The sequence below is a fragment of the Aphelocoma coerulescens genome, chromosome 28, assembly GCF_041296385.1.
Source record: "Aphelocoma coerulescens isolate FSJ_1873_10779 chromosome 28, UR_Acoe_1.0, whole genome shotgun sequence".
Classification (NCBI taxonomy): Eukaryota; Metazoa; Chordata; class Aves; order Passeriformes; family Corvidae; genus Aphelocoma; species Aphelocoma coerulescens.
The window spans coordinates 6,600,720-6,619,082 of NC_091041.1; the positions used below are offsets into that span (position 1 = coordinate 6,600,720).

An 18,363-nucleotide genomic window follows, 5' to 3' on the forward strand; every position below is an offset into this window, starting at 1 on the left:
GGAGTCCATCTCCCTTGGAGGGCTCCGTGCGTTTCAGTGTTTCCTTGTCAACACGGGGGGGGCTCAGAGCCCCCTCTTCACCCCTCTGCCTTTCCCACCCGGGTGCCCCGTTTTTGGTTTTCCCTTTTGCTTGGGGCAGCTGTGGTGCTGCTCCAGGGCAGGGGAGACCCTGCTGTGACCAGCAGGTCAAATCTTGCTGCTGCCAGCACTCCTGAGAAGGGGACTTGTGGCCAAGTGGTTCCCAGCCTCTGGAGCGCCAGGCATGACCGTAGGCTTTTCAGAGGAGTGGGTGGGAGGGGAAGGGGGGACACCAAACCAAATGATTTGATGAATGAAGAGTAGAGTTCATTCTATTTAATTAATGTACAAAATGTGTTTGTATATAATAATAAATATTATCTCTTAACAGCTCCTGCGGCGCTGCCCCATGTCCTGCCCATGGCTGGGCTGGGCTGGGCTGACGTGTGGGAGTCCTGGGGGCACGGGGGTGCAGCGAGGTGAATGCTCAGTCCTGGGGGTGCCTCCTGCTGCCGTCCTGGCGTGTCACCATCTGTCCCCTTGCAGTGTGCAGAGGGCCGAGCACCAACCCCGTCCCGGCCGTGCTCAGTGATGCTGGGCAGCCTCCGTGCCAGGGGAGGGGCTGCAGGGCTCCGTGTCCTTCCACAGCCGCCTGTGGTGGGATGGGGAGCTATTCCTTATCCTCAGCGGGGAGCAGAGCCCTGAGCCGCAGCCTGTGCCGCTTCCTGTGCAGTGTCTGCATCCGCACCCTCCGCCCGGGGAAGGCTCCGGTTCTGCTTTGCGGTGGCTCTTTGCAGCTTTGCCGCCCTGGAGCTGCCTCTCCAGAGGGAGGTTCTGTTCTCGGCTTGTCCTTCTGCCCCATCCATGTGGGAGCCTCCTCTGCCTCTTCCTAATCGCTGCCGTCCTGCGGCGGGGCTGAGCTGGGCCTGGGGAGGAGGGAAGGGAAAGGGAAGGGTTATGCTTAGCCCAGGCTTGGCCGAGTTTGGGATGCAGCTGAAAGAGGAAAAGCAGACTTTGTCTTCCTTCGTCATCTTTATTTACGTGGTGTAAAACCAGAACTGGGGCCCGGGGCTCGGCTCTGTCCGGGCACTGCGGGGACCTCTCATCCCAATTCAACCCCCCAAAAAGAACCTTCTGGCCCTTCAAACCCCCACTGCCGGCAGGAGGGACGGGAGGAACAGACAAAGGCTCCAGAGTTGGGGCAGCCCCGGGACATCCCCCCTCCCTTTTTCCTTCCACTCTCTCTGAGCCGGAGGAGCGGGTGCCCTGCCCCGCCCCGGCGGAGCAGCCTGTCCTGGGGTGCTTCGAGGGGTCCCTGCCTCTCACCTCACCTCTCCTCCCGGGCTTCCTCGGTGGCCAGCGGAGCGGGCAGTGCCCGGGCGCCCTTGGTGGTGCCCAGCACGGACACCAGCTCGCTCTTCCTCAGCAGCGCCGCGCGCAGCTGCTCCCGCATCTCCTGGATCTTCTCCTCCAGCTCCCGGAGCTCGTTCTCACCGGCCGCCCTGTCCAGGGGCTGCAGCGGCCGCCCGTTCCCGGGGTGCCACGGGGACCCCTCAGCCTCGGGGGGGGCTTTGTCCAGCTGGAAGCGCACCCGCCGTGCCTCCCTCCGCAGGCCGCTCCAGGGCTGTGCTGCCGCCGGTGCCGACCTCGGCTGGGGCTCGCACCTGTGTGGGGAGGGTGAAAGGGCTGAACTGGGAGCTGGCTGTTGTGGGGTCCCTCTGCAGCCCCCCAGAACTCTGGGTGTCCACAGGGGGGAGGAGGAGGAGGAGAGCGGGGCAGGCTCCCAATCCCTACCTCTGCTCCAGCTTCAGCTGCTGGCTCTTCCACTCCTCCGTGCCCATGTTCAGAGCCCGGTGGATTTTCTGTGGGGAACAAGGGAAGAGTGAGCTGGGGGCTGATGGTCTGGGGTTAACAGGCCAGGGATTAATTGGAGGGTGATGGTCTGGAGGTGACGGTTCAGGGGTTAAACGGGGCTTGGTGGTCCGGGGCTGGAGGAGGGCAGAGGTGGTGCAATTTAAGAGGGAGCAGCGACATGGGGTCAGGGGTCTTTGGGGTGCTGTGTGAGCCCCTTCCCCCTGGCCCCACCTGGCTCGTGTGCAGCCAGTAGTTGAATTTCTTCTTGCGCCGGATGCGGGGCAGGACGAGGCGGTAGAAGACGTGCTCGCCCAGCGAGGTGAGCAAGGAGCCGCTCAGTCCGATGCACAGCAGCACGAACAGCCCCGAGAAGTGGTAGATGCCCATCTGCAGGGTCTGTGGGCAGCAGGGGGTGTGGGCCGGGCTGCGGGGGGTGTCAGACCCCAGAGCCCCCCCCGGCCGAGGAGCCGCCGCACCTCAGTGACGGCGAAGACGCGTTTGCCGCAGGGCACCATCTTGTACCACTTGTCGTGCAGGAGGTCGATGAACCCCGAGGACTTGTAGCGGCTGATGAACTCGGAGACGTTGGAGGTCAGCGGCGAGTTCTGGGGGAGGCCGATGCCGTAGCCTGGCCCCGGTGATGGGGGGAGAGAGGGACAGTGCTGGGATGGGGGGGTGCAGCTCCCAGTGCCCACCACGGAGGGGGCACCTCCCCACCCTGGTTGTGGCAGGGCACGACCCCAGCCCGAGCACACACGCAGCGAAACCCCCTTCCCACCACAGCCCTTCCCAAACCTTCGATGGCGAAGGGTTTGCCCACAGTGAGCAGTTTGCAGTCGGAGTCGATGGAGACCTCGTAGTCCAGCAGTGATTTGTCCATGATGAAGGCGTTGAGCTTGGCGGGCTCTGTCCTGCAGCAGCGTGGGGGGACACTCAGGGAGGGGCTGCTCCCCCCTTGCCCAGTGTCCTCCCGGCCTCACACCCCTCCCAGAGGTGGGGGCTTGTGTGTGTGTGTGGAGTGGGGGATGCACAGGCTCCAGGGCTGGGGCAAAAGCTGCCCTGGGAGGGGTAAAAGGTGGCAGGGACCCACCCCCCATGCTCTCCCTGCCCCTCACTTGAGCATGGTGACGCCGTCGGGAGTGGTGGGGGCATTGTAGCGCCTCATGTACTCGTGCATCTCAGGGAAGCTCTTCTTGATGTACTCCTCAGCACTGCTCTCCCACACCGTGCCGAAGCGGAAGCCCTGTGAGGGGTGATGGAGCTGGAAGGAGGCACCAGAGCATCAGCACCCCTGGCCCCAGGAATGTGTCCCCACTCCCTGGGGATGTGTCCCCAGCCCTGAGCCCCAGGCAGGGTGTCTGGGCAGCCCCAGAGGTGCAGCAGCTCTTGGGGGTGTTTGGGAAAGAGTTTCCCCAAGAGCAGCCTCAGCGTGAAATCAGCCCACCTTCCCCTGCCCTGGAGCTGAGGCTGGGATTAAACACCAGTGGGATACACACACAAAGCTTTCTGCGGGTCTCAAAGACGCCCCCACTCTTAGGAGGGGCCAAGATGTAGGACTGGGACTGGAGAGAAGGAGGAAGGTGCAGAAGAAAGGACAGGACCCCCCTCACCCCCTTCCCTGGACTTCAGCCCTGTCTCAGCCCATCTGAAGCAGCCGGACACTCGCTCACCTTTGGGTCATGGATGCCTGAGAGCTCCTCGAAGGTCTTGTCCCCCACCATGACGGCCGCCAGGTTGGCCGTGTAGCTGGAGAGCACCAGGAGGCAGAAGATGGCCCAGAGGTTCATGAGGAAGCGGCCAGTGCAGCACTTGGGCGTCTTGCTGGAGACGGTGCGCCCAAAGAGGATGGCGTAGCAGAGGTTGAGGGCTGAGGAGTAGGAGAAGATCTTCATGCGGTTGCGGCCATGGGGGGTCATTCCATAGGGGCTCTTCCACTCGTACAGGGTGAGGAAGAGTGCGGTCATGTGCAGCGCCACGAAGATGCCCACCCACATGGTCCAGTGCAGGGGCCACATGAAGGCCCCGATGGGCGACGCCGTGTCCTTGGTCCTCACCAGGATGCCCAGGCTGGTGGAGAAGAAGGGGCTGGTGAAGTCGATGACTTTGCTCCGTGCTGAGTTGATGCTGAAGGAGGTGACGGCCATGTGGGCCATGCCACTGAGCAGGTCCCCCACTAGTCCCGTCCAGCGCCCATTCTTCCAGGCCCCGTATTTCCCATCGCCCACGATGTAGAGCTCGAAATCAAAGGCCATGTCCTCAGCCAGCTTCTCCAGCAGGTCGATGCAGTACCCATAGCAGCATTTCTTGTACTCCCGTGGCACTGAGCCATTGCCGATCTTCTCAAAGAGGGCATCCAGCACGGCTGAGTCATTTGTGCCGGGGTCTAGGCAGAGCTGCCCAGCCGGGCAGTTCCCTTCCTCATCCACCTCCCTGGTGAAGACGAAAGGATGCTCCACCAGTGTCACCACCCGCAGCCGTGTGCGGGCCCCCTCGGCCACCTCGCTGGGGCTCTTGTGCTGCCGTTGGCTCTGCCACACACCCTCCTCCAGCTCCAGCTTGCCGTGGCTCCAGGTGCCCACTGTCACCCAGGTGGGGACCCCCTGCGAGTCCCTGCGCAGACTCCAGACACGGAACTGCTGCTCTGGCCTCACCAGTGCCGTGTTCTCCACGCGCACCAGCCCCGTCTGGCCGTGGAAAGATGTGTTGGCCAGGAACCTGCCAAGGAAAGGGATTCACAACTCTAGTGTTCCGGGTCAGCTGGGACCAAGGGATGAAGCTGGGAGCTGGGAGCGGGATGTGCCCAACTCAGGCAGGGACAAGGTCAAGGAGGAGCAGCGGGATCCAGCCCCGCTGCGCTGCCCCGCAGCTCGCTGTGCTGCCAGGGCCAAGTGTTATTAATATTTATAGAGTGACCGTGCTCAGGCAGCGTTAAGGAGATCTGAAGTGACACATCCCCCCCTGTGCAGCACTAACCGTGTCCTGGGGGGCTGAGCCCCATGGTGGTGGCTGCACACACTGGGGACAGCTCTGCACTGAGCCCAGGGGTCCCGTGGCTCTGCCCTTACCCCATCCCAGGTCTGGGGCAGAACTCCCCCTTGCACCCCCATACCACAGAGCTGGGATGAAGGATAAGAGGCACTCCCAGCACCCCCTTACCCAGCAAGGAAGAGCCCTGGGGACTCGCCAACTGCCCGGTGCCTCTCATTGCAGTTGCCCGTGGTCTGCAGCAGTGTGGGGTTGGGGCGGCTGCGGGCGGCGTGGGCAATGGCCTGGGACACCAGTCCCACCATGTCCTGCACGAAGAGCTCCAGCGGTGGCCGGCTGACCTCCCCGAAGGCCAGCAGCCCTGGGGGCAGCCCCTCTGTCTGCAGCTCACTAGCGCTGAGCGGGAAGCCCAGCATCCAGTGGAATTCCTGCGGTCGCAGCCCCAACTCCTTGGCCACCTGGAAGACGAGCCGAGCACGGTGCAGGTCACAGCCCAGCACCAGCACCGGGCTGGACAGGGTCCTGACACGTTCCCTGTGCTGCCGCAGGTAGCGGGTAGCCCTGGGCTCATCCAGGTAGCCCAGGTCCAGGACAGTGCGGAGCAAGAGCTGGGAACGTTGGGCCCAGAGGTCGAGGAAGCCGTCGGTGTCCCAGGGGTGGCAGAGCACCAGGCTGGTCTCCTGCCAGTCGTTGGCCTGCAGGACACTCCCCAGCACATCCACCAGTGTCTCCAGTGAGCTCTGCCGGTCCATGTAGAAGTGGAAGGGGCTCTGCCAACACACAGGGGTCATGGCTGTGCCCCTTCCAGCAGGAAGAGCCCAGAGGCAGCACCAGACTGGACCCACCTGCCCCGAGGTCATCCCATATTCCCTGCCCATCCCCTGCCCAGTTCCTGTCTGGGATCCACTGCCAGAACACATCCCAGAGCCCTTCTGAAGACAGAATGGAGTGGGGACTGGGGCTGAGGGCTGCAGGGCTCCCAGAGGAACCAGGGAACTTACCTTGGAGTGGGAGCTGGAATTGGGTCTGGGATAGAGCCGGGCAAGGGGCCAGGAGAGAGCTGAGATGGGAGCTGGGATAGAGCCAGGATAGGGCTGGAATGAGGGCCAAGAGGGGGCTGGAATAGAGCTGTGATGGGAGACAGAGAGAGCCAGGATGGGGCCCGGGATGAGGCTGGGGTAGAGGCAGGATGGAGGTAGGAATGAGGATGGGATGGGGCCGGGGTGGGAGAAAAGACAGAGGGAAAACAGAGCCGGGATGGACCCCGCAGGTAGTCAAGATGCAGCAAGGATGCGTGGTTGGGACGGATTCGGAATTGGAGCTGGAATCGGAGCGGGATCGGGATCGGAGGCAGGACTAAACTGGCAGAAGGACCCGCGGAACAGAGCCGGTATGGAGTCGAGACCGGGATCGGCATAGAGGTGGTATGGATCCGGGACGGGGATCAGGACAGGAGCACGGACGGAGCCGGGACGGGAGCAAGGACGGAGCCGGCGAGCTGGGACGCGAGCGGGGACGGGAGCTGCGCCCCCGTGCAGTGCCGGCGCTGCGGGTCTCACCTGCGCTCGGAAAGGCAGCGGCCAGCGGGTGTCCAGGATGCTGACGAAGGGGACCTGGAGGGCGGCGGCGAGGAAGTCGAGCTGGAGCAGCTCCCGGCGGGAGCGGGGCAGAGCCAGGACGGCGGCCACGCCGCGCCCCGCCAGCGCCCCGCACAGCCACCGCGCCAGCGAGCCGGGGTCCCGCGCCGCCGGGCCGCCCCCCACCACCTCCAGGCTGAGGTTGTGGGGCAGCGTCACCTCCCCGGGGCTCCCCCCGGGGCCGGTACCGGCGGCTCGGGCCAGCGCGGCGCGGAGCCGGGCGCGGGCGGGCGCGGGTGGCAGCAGCGCCCCGAGGCGCACGGTGGGACCGGAGCCGGGGCCGAGGCCGGGGCCGGGGGGGGCCGGGACGCGGCAGGGATGCGGGTGTCCCCCCGCCGCCCCCAGCGCCGCCGCCAGCAGCCAGAGCGCCCGCAGCCCCGCCATGCGCCCCGCACCGGCCCCGCCGCTCTGCGCTCCGCCGGCGGCGGCTCCGGCTGCGGGGAGGGACCGGCCGGGTCCCGCCGGAGCCCCCTCTCCCGGGTAGCGCCGAGGCCCCGCAGCCCCCGGTGCGCGGTGGGTCACGCCGGACCCGGCCCACGCAGCGCCGGACCCGCCCGCAGCCGCCCCGTCCACGCCCACGCACGACGCGGGTCCCCCCCTCCCTGCACCCCGCAGCAAAGGGGGCCCCCACCCGCGCTCTGCTGCCGTCCGAGGGCTGCGACCGTGGGGTCCTCCGGCACAGAGGCGCCCGCCGATCCCAGGGTGGTCCCGGCCGCCTCTGGACCACTGAGATCTTCCTCCTCCTCATCCACCTCCTCCGGCCCCCGACGAAAACCCCCTCGGGTCGATCCCTGAGCCGGACTCCGAGCCGTGAACTGCCGCTTCCATCCCGGTAAAGGCCCCCACCCCGGTCCCTCTATCCCTCTGCAATCTGAGGCGCAGCTTCAGTATCGGGGGGTCCCGAGGCGGGGCGGTTCCAGGGCCGAGCGACTCCTCCTGCTGTGTGGGAAGGAATGAAGGGCAGCAGCGGCGCAGCCTTCCTCTGCTGTTGGGGAGGGGACGCGGGGTCACCCTCCTCATCCTCACCAGGGAAACTGAGGCTCGACCCAGCCCAAGGGTCCTCACCACCGGCACACAAACAGCAGCAACTGGGGCCAGAGACATGCTAAATTAATAAGGAAAAGTGAAGGATGGAGCCAAAATCCATCTGGCAAAAAGTATCGATTCATGTAGTATCAATAAATGTAATGAGTCACAGCTGCTGAATTCCCCTGCGGAGCTGGACCCGCCGGGAGGGCAGCGCAAAATCCTGCCAGAGCATGGAGGGTCAGGGGCTGCTGGTCTCCCCCTGAGCAGGATCCTGACCACGGGACCCCTGGCAGCTCCTTCTCACAGGGATAAACACAGGACAGCACCCACTGTCCAGGCAGGAGGGGCAACAGGATCTTGGAATGAAAAAGCCCCCCAAACACCAGGCACAGCACGGGGGGGGCTCACTGGGCTCCCTTCTGCTCTACCCAAGTGCAGCACCCCAATAGGAACTGCACTGGGAAGACTGGGAGAGTGTGGGATGACTGGGAGGGAGTGCTGGGCTTGGGGCTTGGCCGGGGGCTGCATCCCCAGGGGTCTCAGAGGGCTCCCTGCAGCAGGGACGTGCTCCCACCTCTTCCCCCACCACAGCCCCTGGCTCTGGGCTCCGGTCCCTGCTGTAGCTGAAGAATGTTGATCCAAAGCGCTGGGAGGAAAAGGAGGAGCAGGAGAGGAAGGGAAAGGAACAGACTCCAGTGATTAAGCTAAAAGCATCTTCTCAGGAACTGGAGGGAGCCAGGGATGCTTGGACGCTCCGATTTTAAAGTGCACTTTAAATCATCTGCACCTGGTGTATTGAACAGGGTGGGGGGACACAGAGGGATGGCCAGGGGACATCTCAAGACCCTGTAGGGACAGGGAGGGACCCCCAGGGCGAAGGCAACTGGGCAGTTTGGGGATAAAGAGGCGCTTTCCCAACTCCTAGTAGGCGGCCCCAGGGATGCAGTGATGGGTGGTCAAGGTCTGGGGCCACGCAGAGGGTGTTAAAGAAACCAACGTGGGCATCTTTCACTATAAAAAACAAATCTTTTATGTAAAAAATAAACCTAAACAAAACCCACAACCCCCGCTGCCATGCTGTGACAATACAAAAGGCCGAGTCCCCAAACACCGTGAAAACAGAGTCGTTGGATCCAAATATATATAAATTGTGGACTGACGAGATTGGAAATAGCACCTTGCTGGCCCCCCCCGCCCCTCCCCAGTGTGACCCTGCGCCCCAAAACCACCACCTGTGCTCCAAGCCCAGCGACACCGCTGGGCCCTGCCCGCCAGACGGAGCAGGAGCCCCATTCTCAGCCCTGGTAGTCAAGGACCCCCCACCTGTGGCAGCAGCCCCCCCCCCCCCACTGCGCCCCCAGAGCAGGAGCTGCTCAGCCCCTGCTGTCCCAAGCACGGGGTCCGGTGGCACTGAGCAGCAATCTGCAGAGCAGGGTGGGCAGAAGGGGGTCTCCAAAATCCAATCTCAAAGCGGTATTGAGAGAAAAACACTTTTCTGTCTGCACTGCAGGGTCAAGTAATGAAAAGAAACAAAAAAGGGGCAGGGGAAGAGACGGGGAATGAGCAGGAGCTGCATCCTGAGCCCTCCCAGGAGCTGGCAACGCTCCTCCTGCAGCGGCCGCCCGAGTGCCCCCCGGCCCCGAGGCGGGGTGAACACGGTCCCTGTGCTGTCCCCTCGCAGTCCCCGCGCCGGTCTCAGTCCCGTGTCACGGAGCGGGTGAAGGCGGCAGCGTGTGCCGCGTCAGGGGGAGGTGAGCCGGGGGCTCGAAGCCGGCTGGGCGGTGCCCGGGGGCGGTGCCCGAGGGCGGGCAGGTTCTTCCCCAGGAGCCAGACAGGGAGAGGCGGAGGGGTGCGAGGGCGGGGGGAGCCTCTTCACTTGGCTGGTTTGGTGATGATGCGAGTGGAGAAGTCAAAGAGGTCCTTGTTGATTTTCCGGAGGTTGCTCACCTCCTCCTCCAGCTCGCTCACCTGGATCGTCAGGTGCTCCTGGTCTCCCACCAGGTTCTGTGACACGAAAACACAACAGACAAGCATCAGGGCCTCAGCTCTGGCAGGCACAGGCTGCTACTCCCCCCTCAGCAGTAAACTGCAAACCCTTTGGTCCCCTCCCTTCTCCTCCTCAAACTGCAGCCCCTCCTGCCCATGTCAGCAGCAGATTCCAGGGCTCTTTTCCCGTTCCCAGCTCGCTCGGGGCCTCATGAGTCAGATCAGCTGACAAGGATCCCCCCCCCAAGGGGTCTGTACCCGACTCCCAGCCTGGGAGCAGCTCTCACCTTTTCCCTCGTCGAGTACATCTGTGAGTACATCCTCTCTGCCTTCTCCAAGTAGCTCTGCCCAGGCTCCTGCAGGGATCAGAATGGAGGGGTTGGCAGAGCAGACAGACCCTCTCCCCCCATGCCCCTAGACTGGGTTCCGCATGGCAGGGACCCTGGGTGATCCTGCTGTCCCCTCTGCCAGGCAAACAGCCCCTTGGCCTGCTGCCACCAACCCAACAGGGAGCTTATCCATCAGCTCTGGCAGGACTGTCACTGTCACTCGCCCAGAGACAGATGCTGGCAGAGGGGAGCAGCTCTGGGGCCACTGGCAGAGAGGCTGGGATGGGCAGGACACCGATGGTGTGTGACCCTCCCTGCCTGGGGACAGCCACACAGGGACCGAGGAAGTGGTGGGACAGCAGAGCCAGCCCATGCTGCAGCACGGGGCTGAGAGGACAAATGACTGCAGCAACCAGGATGGGGAGGAAGCAGGAGGGAGCAGGAACAGGTCTCACCAGCTGGAGGAGAAGCTTTGCTCCAGCACAACCCCTCCTGGCTGTCAGTGCCCCTCCCCCGCCGCCCACTCGCCCCCAGTACCTGCTGGTGCAGCCCCAGGCGCAGCGTCACCCCCTCGGTGCCCGGCTCGTCGCTGCTCTCTGTGCCATGCAGGTGCCTGCTGAACTTGGGCAGGGGCACACTGGGCTTCCCGTCGGGGTTGACCATGTTGGAGGGGGCCAGCACGATGAAGGCGTTCGTCACTGGACCTGTGATGGGACACAGGGGACAGGTCAGGCTGGACCCTGGTGGATTTGAGAGGCAGGGGCCCCGGGTAGCCCCGAGAACAGTGAGTACGACCCTGGCACAGGCAGTGGCCAGGACTCTCCTCCCTCCCCAGCAGCTCTCCCTGTCCGGGGCTGTGGCTCTCAGGGCCAGTTGGCACTCCCGGGGGAGCAGGGCCCGGCCTCCCCCAGCCCTGAGCTGCCATCCATCAGCAGCTCCGTGCTGCCACCATCCATCACAGCTCTCAATGGCAGAGCTGATGAGCGCGTCAATTACCGCAGTTACCCACGGCTGCCGCCCCCTCCCAGCTCCTGCTCCTCCCAGCTCCCGCTCGCTGGGAGCCCCCCACGCCCTGTCAGACACAGCAGCCCCCAGCCCCCCTCCAGAAGGCAGAGCAGCTCGGCCACTGCTACCACAGCCCAACCATCCATCTCCCCTGGCCAAAGGGAAAGGTGAAGAGGGTCAAGATGCACCTGAGAGGGGGCTACCAGTGCTGTAGAGGAGGGTGTGGGGTGAAGGAGGGGTCCTGGGAAGGCCTAAGGGGGCTCAGAGCTGCTGGAGGATTTTGGTCTCTGCAGAGCAGATGGACACAAGCAGCTCTGACATGGATGAGGGCTCTGTCACCATCATCTACCCCTCCAGAGCCTGCTCCTAAATCTGACCCTCCCAGGATCCAAGGTTGGGACTCACCAGCAGAACAGAGGCTCTGCTGAGTGCCAGGCCCCAAAGCTGATGGCTTCACTCCCTCCTTAAAGACCAGACATTTGTGCTCCTGAGGCAAGTGCCCATCAGTGAGATTCCCGCTGCACTGGCAGCTCATGGAGCAGTTTGAGAGGAAGGAACAGCAAAGATGGACAGGAGAAAATCTTGCGAATGAACCCAGAGTTTCCCAAACCTGGTCACCACCCAGACACAGCCCCACAGCCTCTCTGGGGCCCCTGTGCAGATGCAAGTCCTGTACCAGATCACCTTGCCCCAAGGCCTGGGGCAAAAGGCATTGGGTGACCCTAGGCCAGCCTGGGAACGGGGACTGGGCTTAGCTGGGGGGACACAAATAACCCAGCTTCCAAGACAGAGCTGCCAGCAGCACAGATTGGCCAGAGCATCCCGGGATGGCCTTGCAGGACCGAGCCCTCGGGGATGGTCTGTGCTGTGTTTGCAGAGACAAGGATGGAGCTTGTGTGACAGGATAGGAATTGAGGCCTGGAGGGATTTGGGGGCAGCACCGGCTCCCAGCCTCATCCCACAGGTCTCCTGCTTCCCCCTGGAGTGGTGCCATCCCCACAGAGTGACCAGGAGCAGCCCTGCCTCGCCAGCACTGCCACAGCTCATTACCTGGGAGTAGCAGCCTGACTTCTCCAAGTCAACCCGCTCTGCCCCCACGAAGGACAAGCCACCCTTGGTGACACAGCCCCCCCATGCCTGGCCTGCCTGCCTGGCCCTCAGCCACACTCCAGCTCCTTGGATTTATTTGCAGTAGTGCTGAGGGGAGGGCAGTGGGTCCTGTGTGCCCGGCAAGTGGAGGGACTGCGCTGTCCCGAGGACACCGGGCCAGAGGCTGCTGTCACGTCACCACGTCAGAGCCCCTGTCACCTCTGCCCTGGGGAGGGAGTGGGACACACTGGAGAGGCAGCAGACAGACCTTGCTGGGGGGCTCACACTCACTGCTCGGAGAGGCCAAGGGGGGACAGGGATCCATGGAGAGGGGGCTGGGTTGGGGCAGCAGATTCCCCCATGCTGGGAGGCTGCAGGGCCCTGTGGGGACAGCTCAGGGGTGCTGGGCTCCCAGCCCATTCCCGAGCATACCCAGCACAGCACGGTCATGCAGGTGCCAGGGCTGCTGGGGAAACCAAATCCCCACCCACAGGCAGCAGAGGCCGCAGAGCTCGGGGTCAGCCCAGTCCTGCCCCTCCTGGGAAGAGCCTGGTCTGTCCACTCTCCCCTGCAGCCTCGGGAGGACTCCAAGGCCCGGCTCACAGCCAAAGCCCGGCCCCCCCTGCTCGGATGACTCACAGCTCCATTCTGTCTGTTTTCACCCTCTAGTGCCCGAGGCGCCAGGCTGGATGGGCACTGCAGTGGGTCCCAATTAGGGATGGTCCTTGGCAGCCAGAGGGGAGAGCAAAAGGGTCTGCAGGCAGCCTGGCTTCCAGAGACTGCCCTGAGGCAGCAGCTCAACCCTCACAGAAGAACAGGGTCTGGCTTTCCCCACCATCACCTTCAGGAGGGGTTTGGGCCATGCCCAAGGCAGCCCCACCAGTCACTGTGGCACCAGGGGCCAGAAACCACCACAACTGGGGGAGGAACCCAGTTAGCAACAGGAGGGGTAAATCCCTCTGAGGTACCTGAGGCACCCAACTGCTGCTCCTGCAGTTTACTGGAGCCATCAGACTGAAATCCCAGATGACTGCTCATCTGGGATTCACTTCAGGCCCTGTGAGCTCACGGGTGCTCACTGCCGGGGTCACAGAGCTGTCTCCCCTCCAGACACAGTTGGGGTGTATGTGGGGTGACTGCTCCCTTGGGAAAACAAGGAGGAGGATCCTGCGTGGCCTCAGCAACAGGGTGAAACCTGTGACTCACTCCCGACAGTGCACAGGGGGTTGTTAACACACGGGGGCAAGGTCATGGCACCGCTCCAGACACCCTCGGCTCCCTCAAACGCCTCTGCCCTTCCCAGGGTGTGAGGCAAGGGGCAGAAACACACCTGGAGTGCCCAGGGCAGCACAGGTGAGACAAGCAGTGGCCTCTGGCATCGAGGATCTTGGAGATAAGGACATTCCTACCTTTGTGATTCATCGTCTTCAGGCACTGCTTGCTCTGGATGTCCCACAGCCGGACGGTTTCGTCGTGAGAGCCCGAGAGCAGGAGGCTGCCGTCTGTGGAGACTGACAGACACGTCACCTGGTTCCTGGAATGGGGAAGAGGATGTTTAAACTCAGAATGACCCCAAGACTGCCAGAAGCTGGTGAGGTGGGCAGATGGGGGCAGATGGTGGCTGGCAGGTACGTCTGGTTCCTCACCTGTGCCCTTTGAAGACTTTCCCGTTCTCCCGCTCTGTCTGGAAGGTCCGGTCTCTCTGGACTGGCTGCAGAAATGAAGGAAGGAAGAAAGGAAGGAGAGGGGTTAAAATTCAGGAAGGCTGAATCCAGCAGGTTCATCACCATGTCTGGAGGGGGCAGAGGAGACACAGAGGAACCAGGTCCTCCCGTGCCCTGGCAGGTCACACCAGTCCCAGCGGGGAGGTGACAGTGGCTCAGGGTGACAGGGCACACCTGCAGCCCCACACACTCACCCAGGCGCAGAGGTCAACCTGGAAGATGGACCCGTCCATGCCCCCGCAGAACATGTGGTACTCAGAGAGGTCCAAAGTCACAGCCATGATCCCCACGTCGAAGAGCACGGAAAGCAGGAGCTCCCCAGAGGAGATTTCCCAGAGCTGGAGTGAGAGGGGACAGGAGAATCAGGGGTGAGAATGTTAATGGCTGCACTGGAGGAACACTGACACCCTGGCATCCCACCCCAGCGTCCCTTCCTGGCTGTGGCTGGGAAACTGAGTCCAAAGGCAGAACCAAGGATCAGCCTCTCTGTGACCAGGAGAGAAGTTTCCTAGGCAGTTTCAAAACAGCTCTGAACCCTCTCTGTGGCCATCCTGCCCCCAGGACATCCCCTGCCCCACAGGCTCCAGTCTGCTCCGCTCCCTGTGGACATCAGCAATGGAAAACAGAGGAGCTGACCCCGAAATTCCCAGGACAACAGGGACTGCAGCAGTCCAGCCTGGGGGCAGGTGCAGAGAAACTGCTGTTGTTGGAGAGGCAGAGCCCAGGTCTGGCAGCTCTGAGTCATTGCAGAGACAGCCAAGAAATTCAGCCACTGCAACCCGGGAAAGCTTCGGGACAGCTTGGGGACAGGGACATCTTCCTGCTACCTGGCAGGAGCCCGGCTTTGATCCCGCAAGGTCTGGCACCTCTGAAATGAGCCTCACCTTGGCTGTCTGGTCGAGGGAGGCGGTGGCCACCCGTGCCAGGGGCCCTCCGAAGCCGCAGCACAGGTCGGTGATGGGGAGGCTGTGCCGGGACCAGACGTGCCGGGGGTCAGGGATCTGGGAGGGCTCTGCCTGCAACACACTGTGGGGAGAGCAGAGATGGGTGGGTCAGCCAGGACAGAGCCCCACAGGGAGCTGGGCCAGCCTCTGCTCCCACTGGGAACGCCTCTCCTGGCTGTAGGGACCAAACGGGACATGGGAGCTGCTGGCAGCCCTGGCACACAGATACTGAGGCTGAGGGGCTGAGCTCCCTATCCCAGGGGGAAAAAGACCCTCGGTAAAAGGCACAATTTGTCTGTGTCACCCAGGGAAAGAAGTCAGAGCCATATGCCCATTCCCAAGAAACCCAGGTGAGACCCCAAGGAAAGGCTCCCTGCCTGCAAGGAGGGCACAGACCCAGCTGTGGGCTCAGCCAGAGCTAACCCTGCCTCCAAAATCCCTGTGCCCCCCAGCCTCCCTTACTTGTAGAGGTTCCACACCAGGGCCAGGCAGTCCTTGGCCCCTGAGAGGAAGTGGCTGCTGTCGTCGGTGAAGCAGAGGCACGTGAGGTCCTGGTAGTGTCGGTTCAGGATGGCGAGGAGGTTCCCATTGGACACCTGGAGCGAGGGGAAGGGCAGAAAGGTGTCAAGGATGTCCTGGGATAATGTGGCACCCTGCCCTCGATGCAGTGAAGGGAGAAGAGTGGGTTCTGTTGCCCACGCGAGCCCGTTGGCACCTCAGGGACAGTGACTGACACCACTGAGGTACAGCTGGAACAACAGTAGGCACTCAGGGCCGCAGGGGAACTCAGCACACGGCAGTGGAGGAGGTCCAGGCACACCAGCTCTGGAAGCCAGAGATGCCAGAGCTGTTTCTCTGGTCAAGTCACGAGTGTGCTGCAAAGATTTCTTGCTCACTCTTAATGTTCATATTACTTTGGCAACTTCTTCCCTCCTCCCACAGGTCCTCAGGAGGTGGCAGTGGGGTTGTAAGAGCTGCAGGACATCCCAGGGGTGGCTCATGGTCCTGGGCCAGCAGGGGCTTTAGGGTGGACAAGGAATTCCCCAAACCTGGAGCATTCCTTGTTAAAAGGCACCACTGCAGATGGGGAGGGAACCAAGAAGCGAAGGAGTCTCAAATAAAGTAAGAGTCTACTTCTTCCCATGGTCTGAATTATACCCAAAAATCAAACCAAACCTCAATTCAAGGGGTTTCACAGACCACACAAATCCAGGGCTCTAAGGGCTGGTTCCAGCTCCATGATGGTTTCCATGGAGCCTCTCCAACATGCCAGAGGGACAGTGCCATACCCTGGACACGTCTGTGGGTGATGGGAGCTGGAGCAGGGCCCAGCTCGGAGCATCACAGGCAGCAGCTCCCACTGCAGGCTGAGCCCCCTGCTCCCTCGTCAGGGATTTCATTCCAGTGCTGCCACAAGCACATTGGTACAAGCAAAGCCTGATGAGTTCAGGCAGAGCCACCCACACCATGAGGCTCAAACCTCCCCTGGCATGGGGAGCTCTCCAGGTGAGGCATCCTGGGGTTTAATCCCGGGCTCAGGACAAGCTACTGCTTTTACTTGCTCACTGGTGTGCTGGGAACCCAGCGTAATCCCGAGTAATCCAGCAGTAATTAACCAGCAGGACAATGACCAGAGCACAGCAGGGTCTGCTGGCACCCTGGGCGCACACAAATACGCAGCTGAAATGTGAGAGAAGCGCTGAAGGAAAACCAGGTCCTGTGCTGCTGCCTGGTGGGGGCAACGCCCGACCCCTGAGGCATCGCAGATGCCTGGAAAGAGGAGAAGGAGGCAGAGTGAAGCCCATCCCTGAATTTCTCCCACTCCTACTTTGATGAGCTGCCTCACGGGCTGCGGGCAGGACAGCCTTTGCCTGCTGTGGCACCCCAGGATCAGGATTTACAGACATCTGAGGGATGGGGACACTCCCCGACTGCCCAGGGTGTGAGTCTGTGTGGCCCCGAGCGTCCCAGCACCTCCGTACCTCCCACAGGTAGATGCTCTCAGCGACCCCCGCCAGGACGTAGAGCCCGTTGGGAGAGGCGGTCAGGCAGGTCACAGGCCCGGGGCAGATGATCTTCTGCTGCAGCTGGTCCTGGGACAGAGAGAGCACAGAAAGGCTCAGAGAGGGGAAGGGGCTGCAGGCAGGGCCCCCCGACATGGGGGCTCAGGGGGATCACTGCGAGGGTCTCTGCAAAGAGAGGGATGGGGGGCACCTGCCCGTGGTGATGGGGGTCGGAATGGAGGGAGGGAGGGTCTGAAGGTCTAACCAGGGACAGGGTGGGGCTCTGTGGAAAGAGAGGCCATGGGGGTCTCTGAGCACAGAGGGGAGTCTCCATGAAGAAAGGGGCCATGGGGGGTCTTTGTGGCGAAGAGGGGCCATGGGGGGGGGGTCTGACCATGGATCTGGGGGTCTCTGTGGACGGAGGGGCTCCTCATCACAGGGCCGCGGGGTCCGCACGGAGAGTGGCCCCGTCGCATCCCCACGGGGCCCGGAGTCTCCCCGCGAGGCCCGGGGGCGTCCCCCGAGCCGAGGCCGCCCGGGCCCGCCCGCCGCGCCGGTACCTTCCTCTGGAGCTCCCAGACGTTGATGTAGCTCTTGCCGAGCTGGGCCCCCAGCAGGTGCTCGCCGCCCAGCAGAGCGAGTCCGCGCGGGCCGCTGTTGCCGCCGCGGTACCCGGGCAGGGCCGAGCCTGAGTGCAGCTCCCAGACCGAGCAGTTGCAGAGCGGCCCCGCCGCGTCCGACACCAGCGCCACCTCCATGGGCGCCGCCATCTTCGCGGTCCGCCAGGGCCACAGAGAGAGCGGCCGCGGCCCAGAGCGCCGCCTCCCCCGTCCGGCGCCGACCAATCAGCAGCGGCGCCGCCGCGGGCGCGCGGGGCGGTAACCGTGCACGCGGCAGGAAGCTCAGCAGGGCCCGCCCCGGTGGGCGCTGGATGGGTGACCCGGGTCACCGCGTGGGCACATGGAGACCCCAGGGACACCCTACGGCCTTATGGGCACCCTGTGGATACTCCATAACCCTGTGGACACCCCACAGCCCTATAGGGACTCCGTGGACACCCCAGAGTTTCGTGTGGACACGCAGAGCTTCGTGGGAACCCCATGAGCACCCCACAACCCTAAGGGTGCCCCTGGATACTCTCCAATCCTAAGGACACCCCACAGCCCTATAGGGACTCCATGGACAGCCCACAATCCTATGGGCACCCACAGCCCTATGGGGACTGCATGGACACCCCATAATCCCATCATCACCCCATAAACCACCCACTGACACCCCACAGTCCCACAGGTATACCCCAATAAGCAAATCCTATGGACAACCTGTGAGCACCCCTGCCGCCCCCCCCCCCAAGCCAGAAACCCCAAAAAACAGAGCCTTTTTTTTTTTTTTTTTAATATTTCTTCACTTTACAGGGTTACAATTGTCTTAAATATTCTGACGTTTAAATACAATCTGTATAATAATGTTATTATAAAATGTAAACTTTCAGTGGTTTTTTTTAAGTTTATTTTCTCTTTTTTTTTTTTTTAATTTTTAGATTTTTTTTTTTTTTAATAATAATCAAAAAGTTTCAATACCTGAATGTTTTGCAAAACTGAAATCTTTCACCGGGGCCCCGGGTGCGCCCGAGGCCGCCGCGCTCAGAGGTAGAATGTGGTTTATTTTTTTATTCCTTTTTTTTCTTTTTTTTTGTCTTTTGTGGTTTTTTTTCTTTTCTCATTTTCCTTTTTTACCTGAGTTAAGATACGCAACGCTGG

The 18,363-nt window shown here is 62.4% G+C and overlaps 2 protein-coding genes across 2 annotated transcripts; both read right to left on the reverse strand.

Moving 5' to 3' along the window:
* Window positions 1-435: 435 nt before the first annotated feature.
* GRIN3B (glutamate ionotropic receptor NMDA type subunit 3B) lies at window positions 436-6,878 on the reverse strand. Its single transcript, XM_068997049.1, has 10 exons — window positions 6,417-6,878; window positions 5,029-5,627; window positions 3,543-4,587; window positions 2,988-3,133; window positions 2,668-2,783; window positions 2,349-2,500; window positions 2,104-2,268; window positions 1,813-1,880; window positions 1,350-1,682; window positions 436-944 (listed from the first exon to the last, which is right to left on the reverse strand). Exons 1-10 carry the CDS (start codon window positions 6,876-6,878, stop codon window positions 908-910), a joined length of 3,123 nt encoding a protein of 1,040 aa, XP_068853150.1. The 3' UTR covers window positions 436-907.
* A 2,016-nt stretch (window positions 6,879-8,894) lies between these two features.
* WDR18 (WD repeat domain 18) lies at window positions 8,895-17,389 on the reverse strand. The gene is made up of 10 exons (XM_068997005.1): window positions 17,164-17,389; window positions 16,583-16,693; window positions 15,063-15,196; window positions 14,541-14,682; window positions 13,851-13,994; window positions 13,579-13,643; window positions 13,342-13,466; window positions 10,376-10,542; window positions 9,797-9,865; window positions 8,895-9,527 (listed from the first exon to the last, which is right to left on the reverse strand). Exons 1-10 carry the CDS (start codon window positions 17,371-17,373, stop codon window positions 9,396-9,398), a joined length of 1,299 nt encoding a protein of 432 aa, XP_068853106.1. The 5' UTR covers window positions 17,374-17,389; the 3' UTR covers window positions 8,895-9,395.
* Window positions 17,390-18,363: the final 974 nt, after the last annotated feature.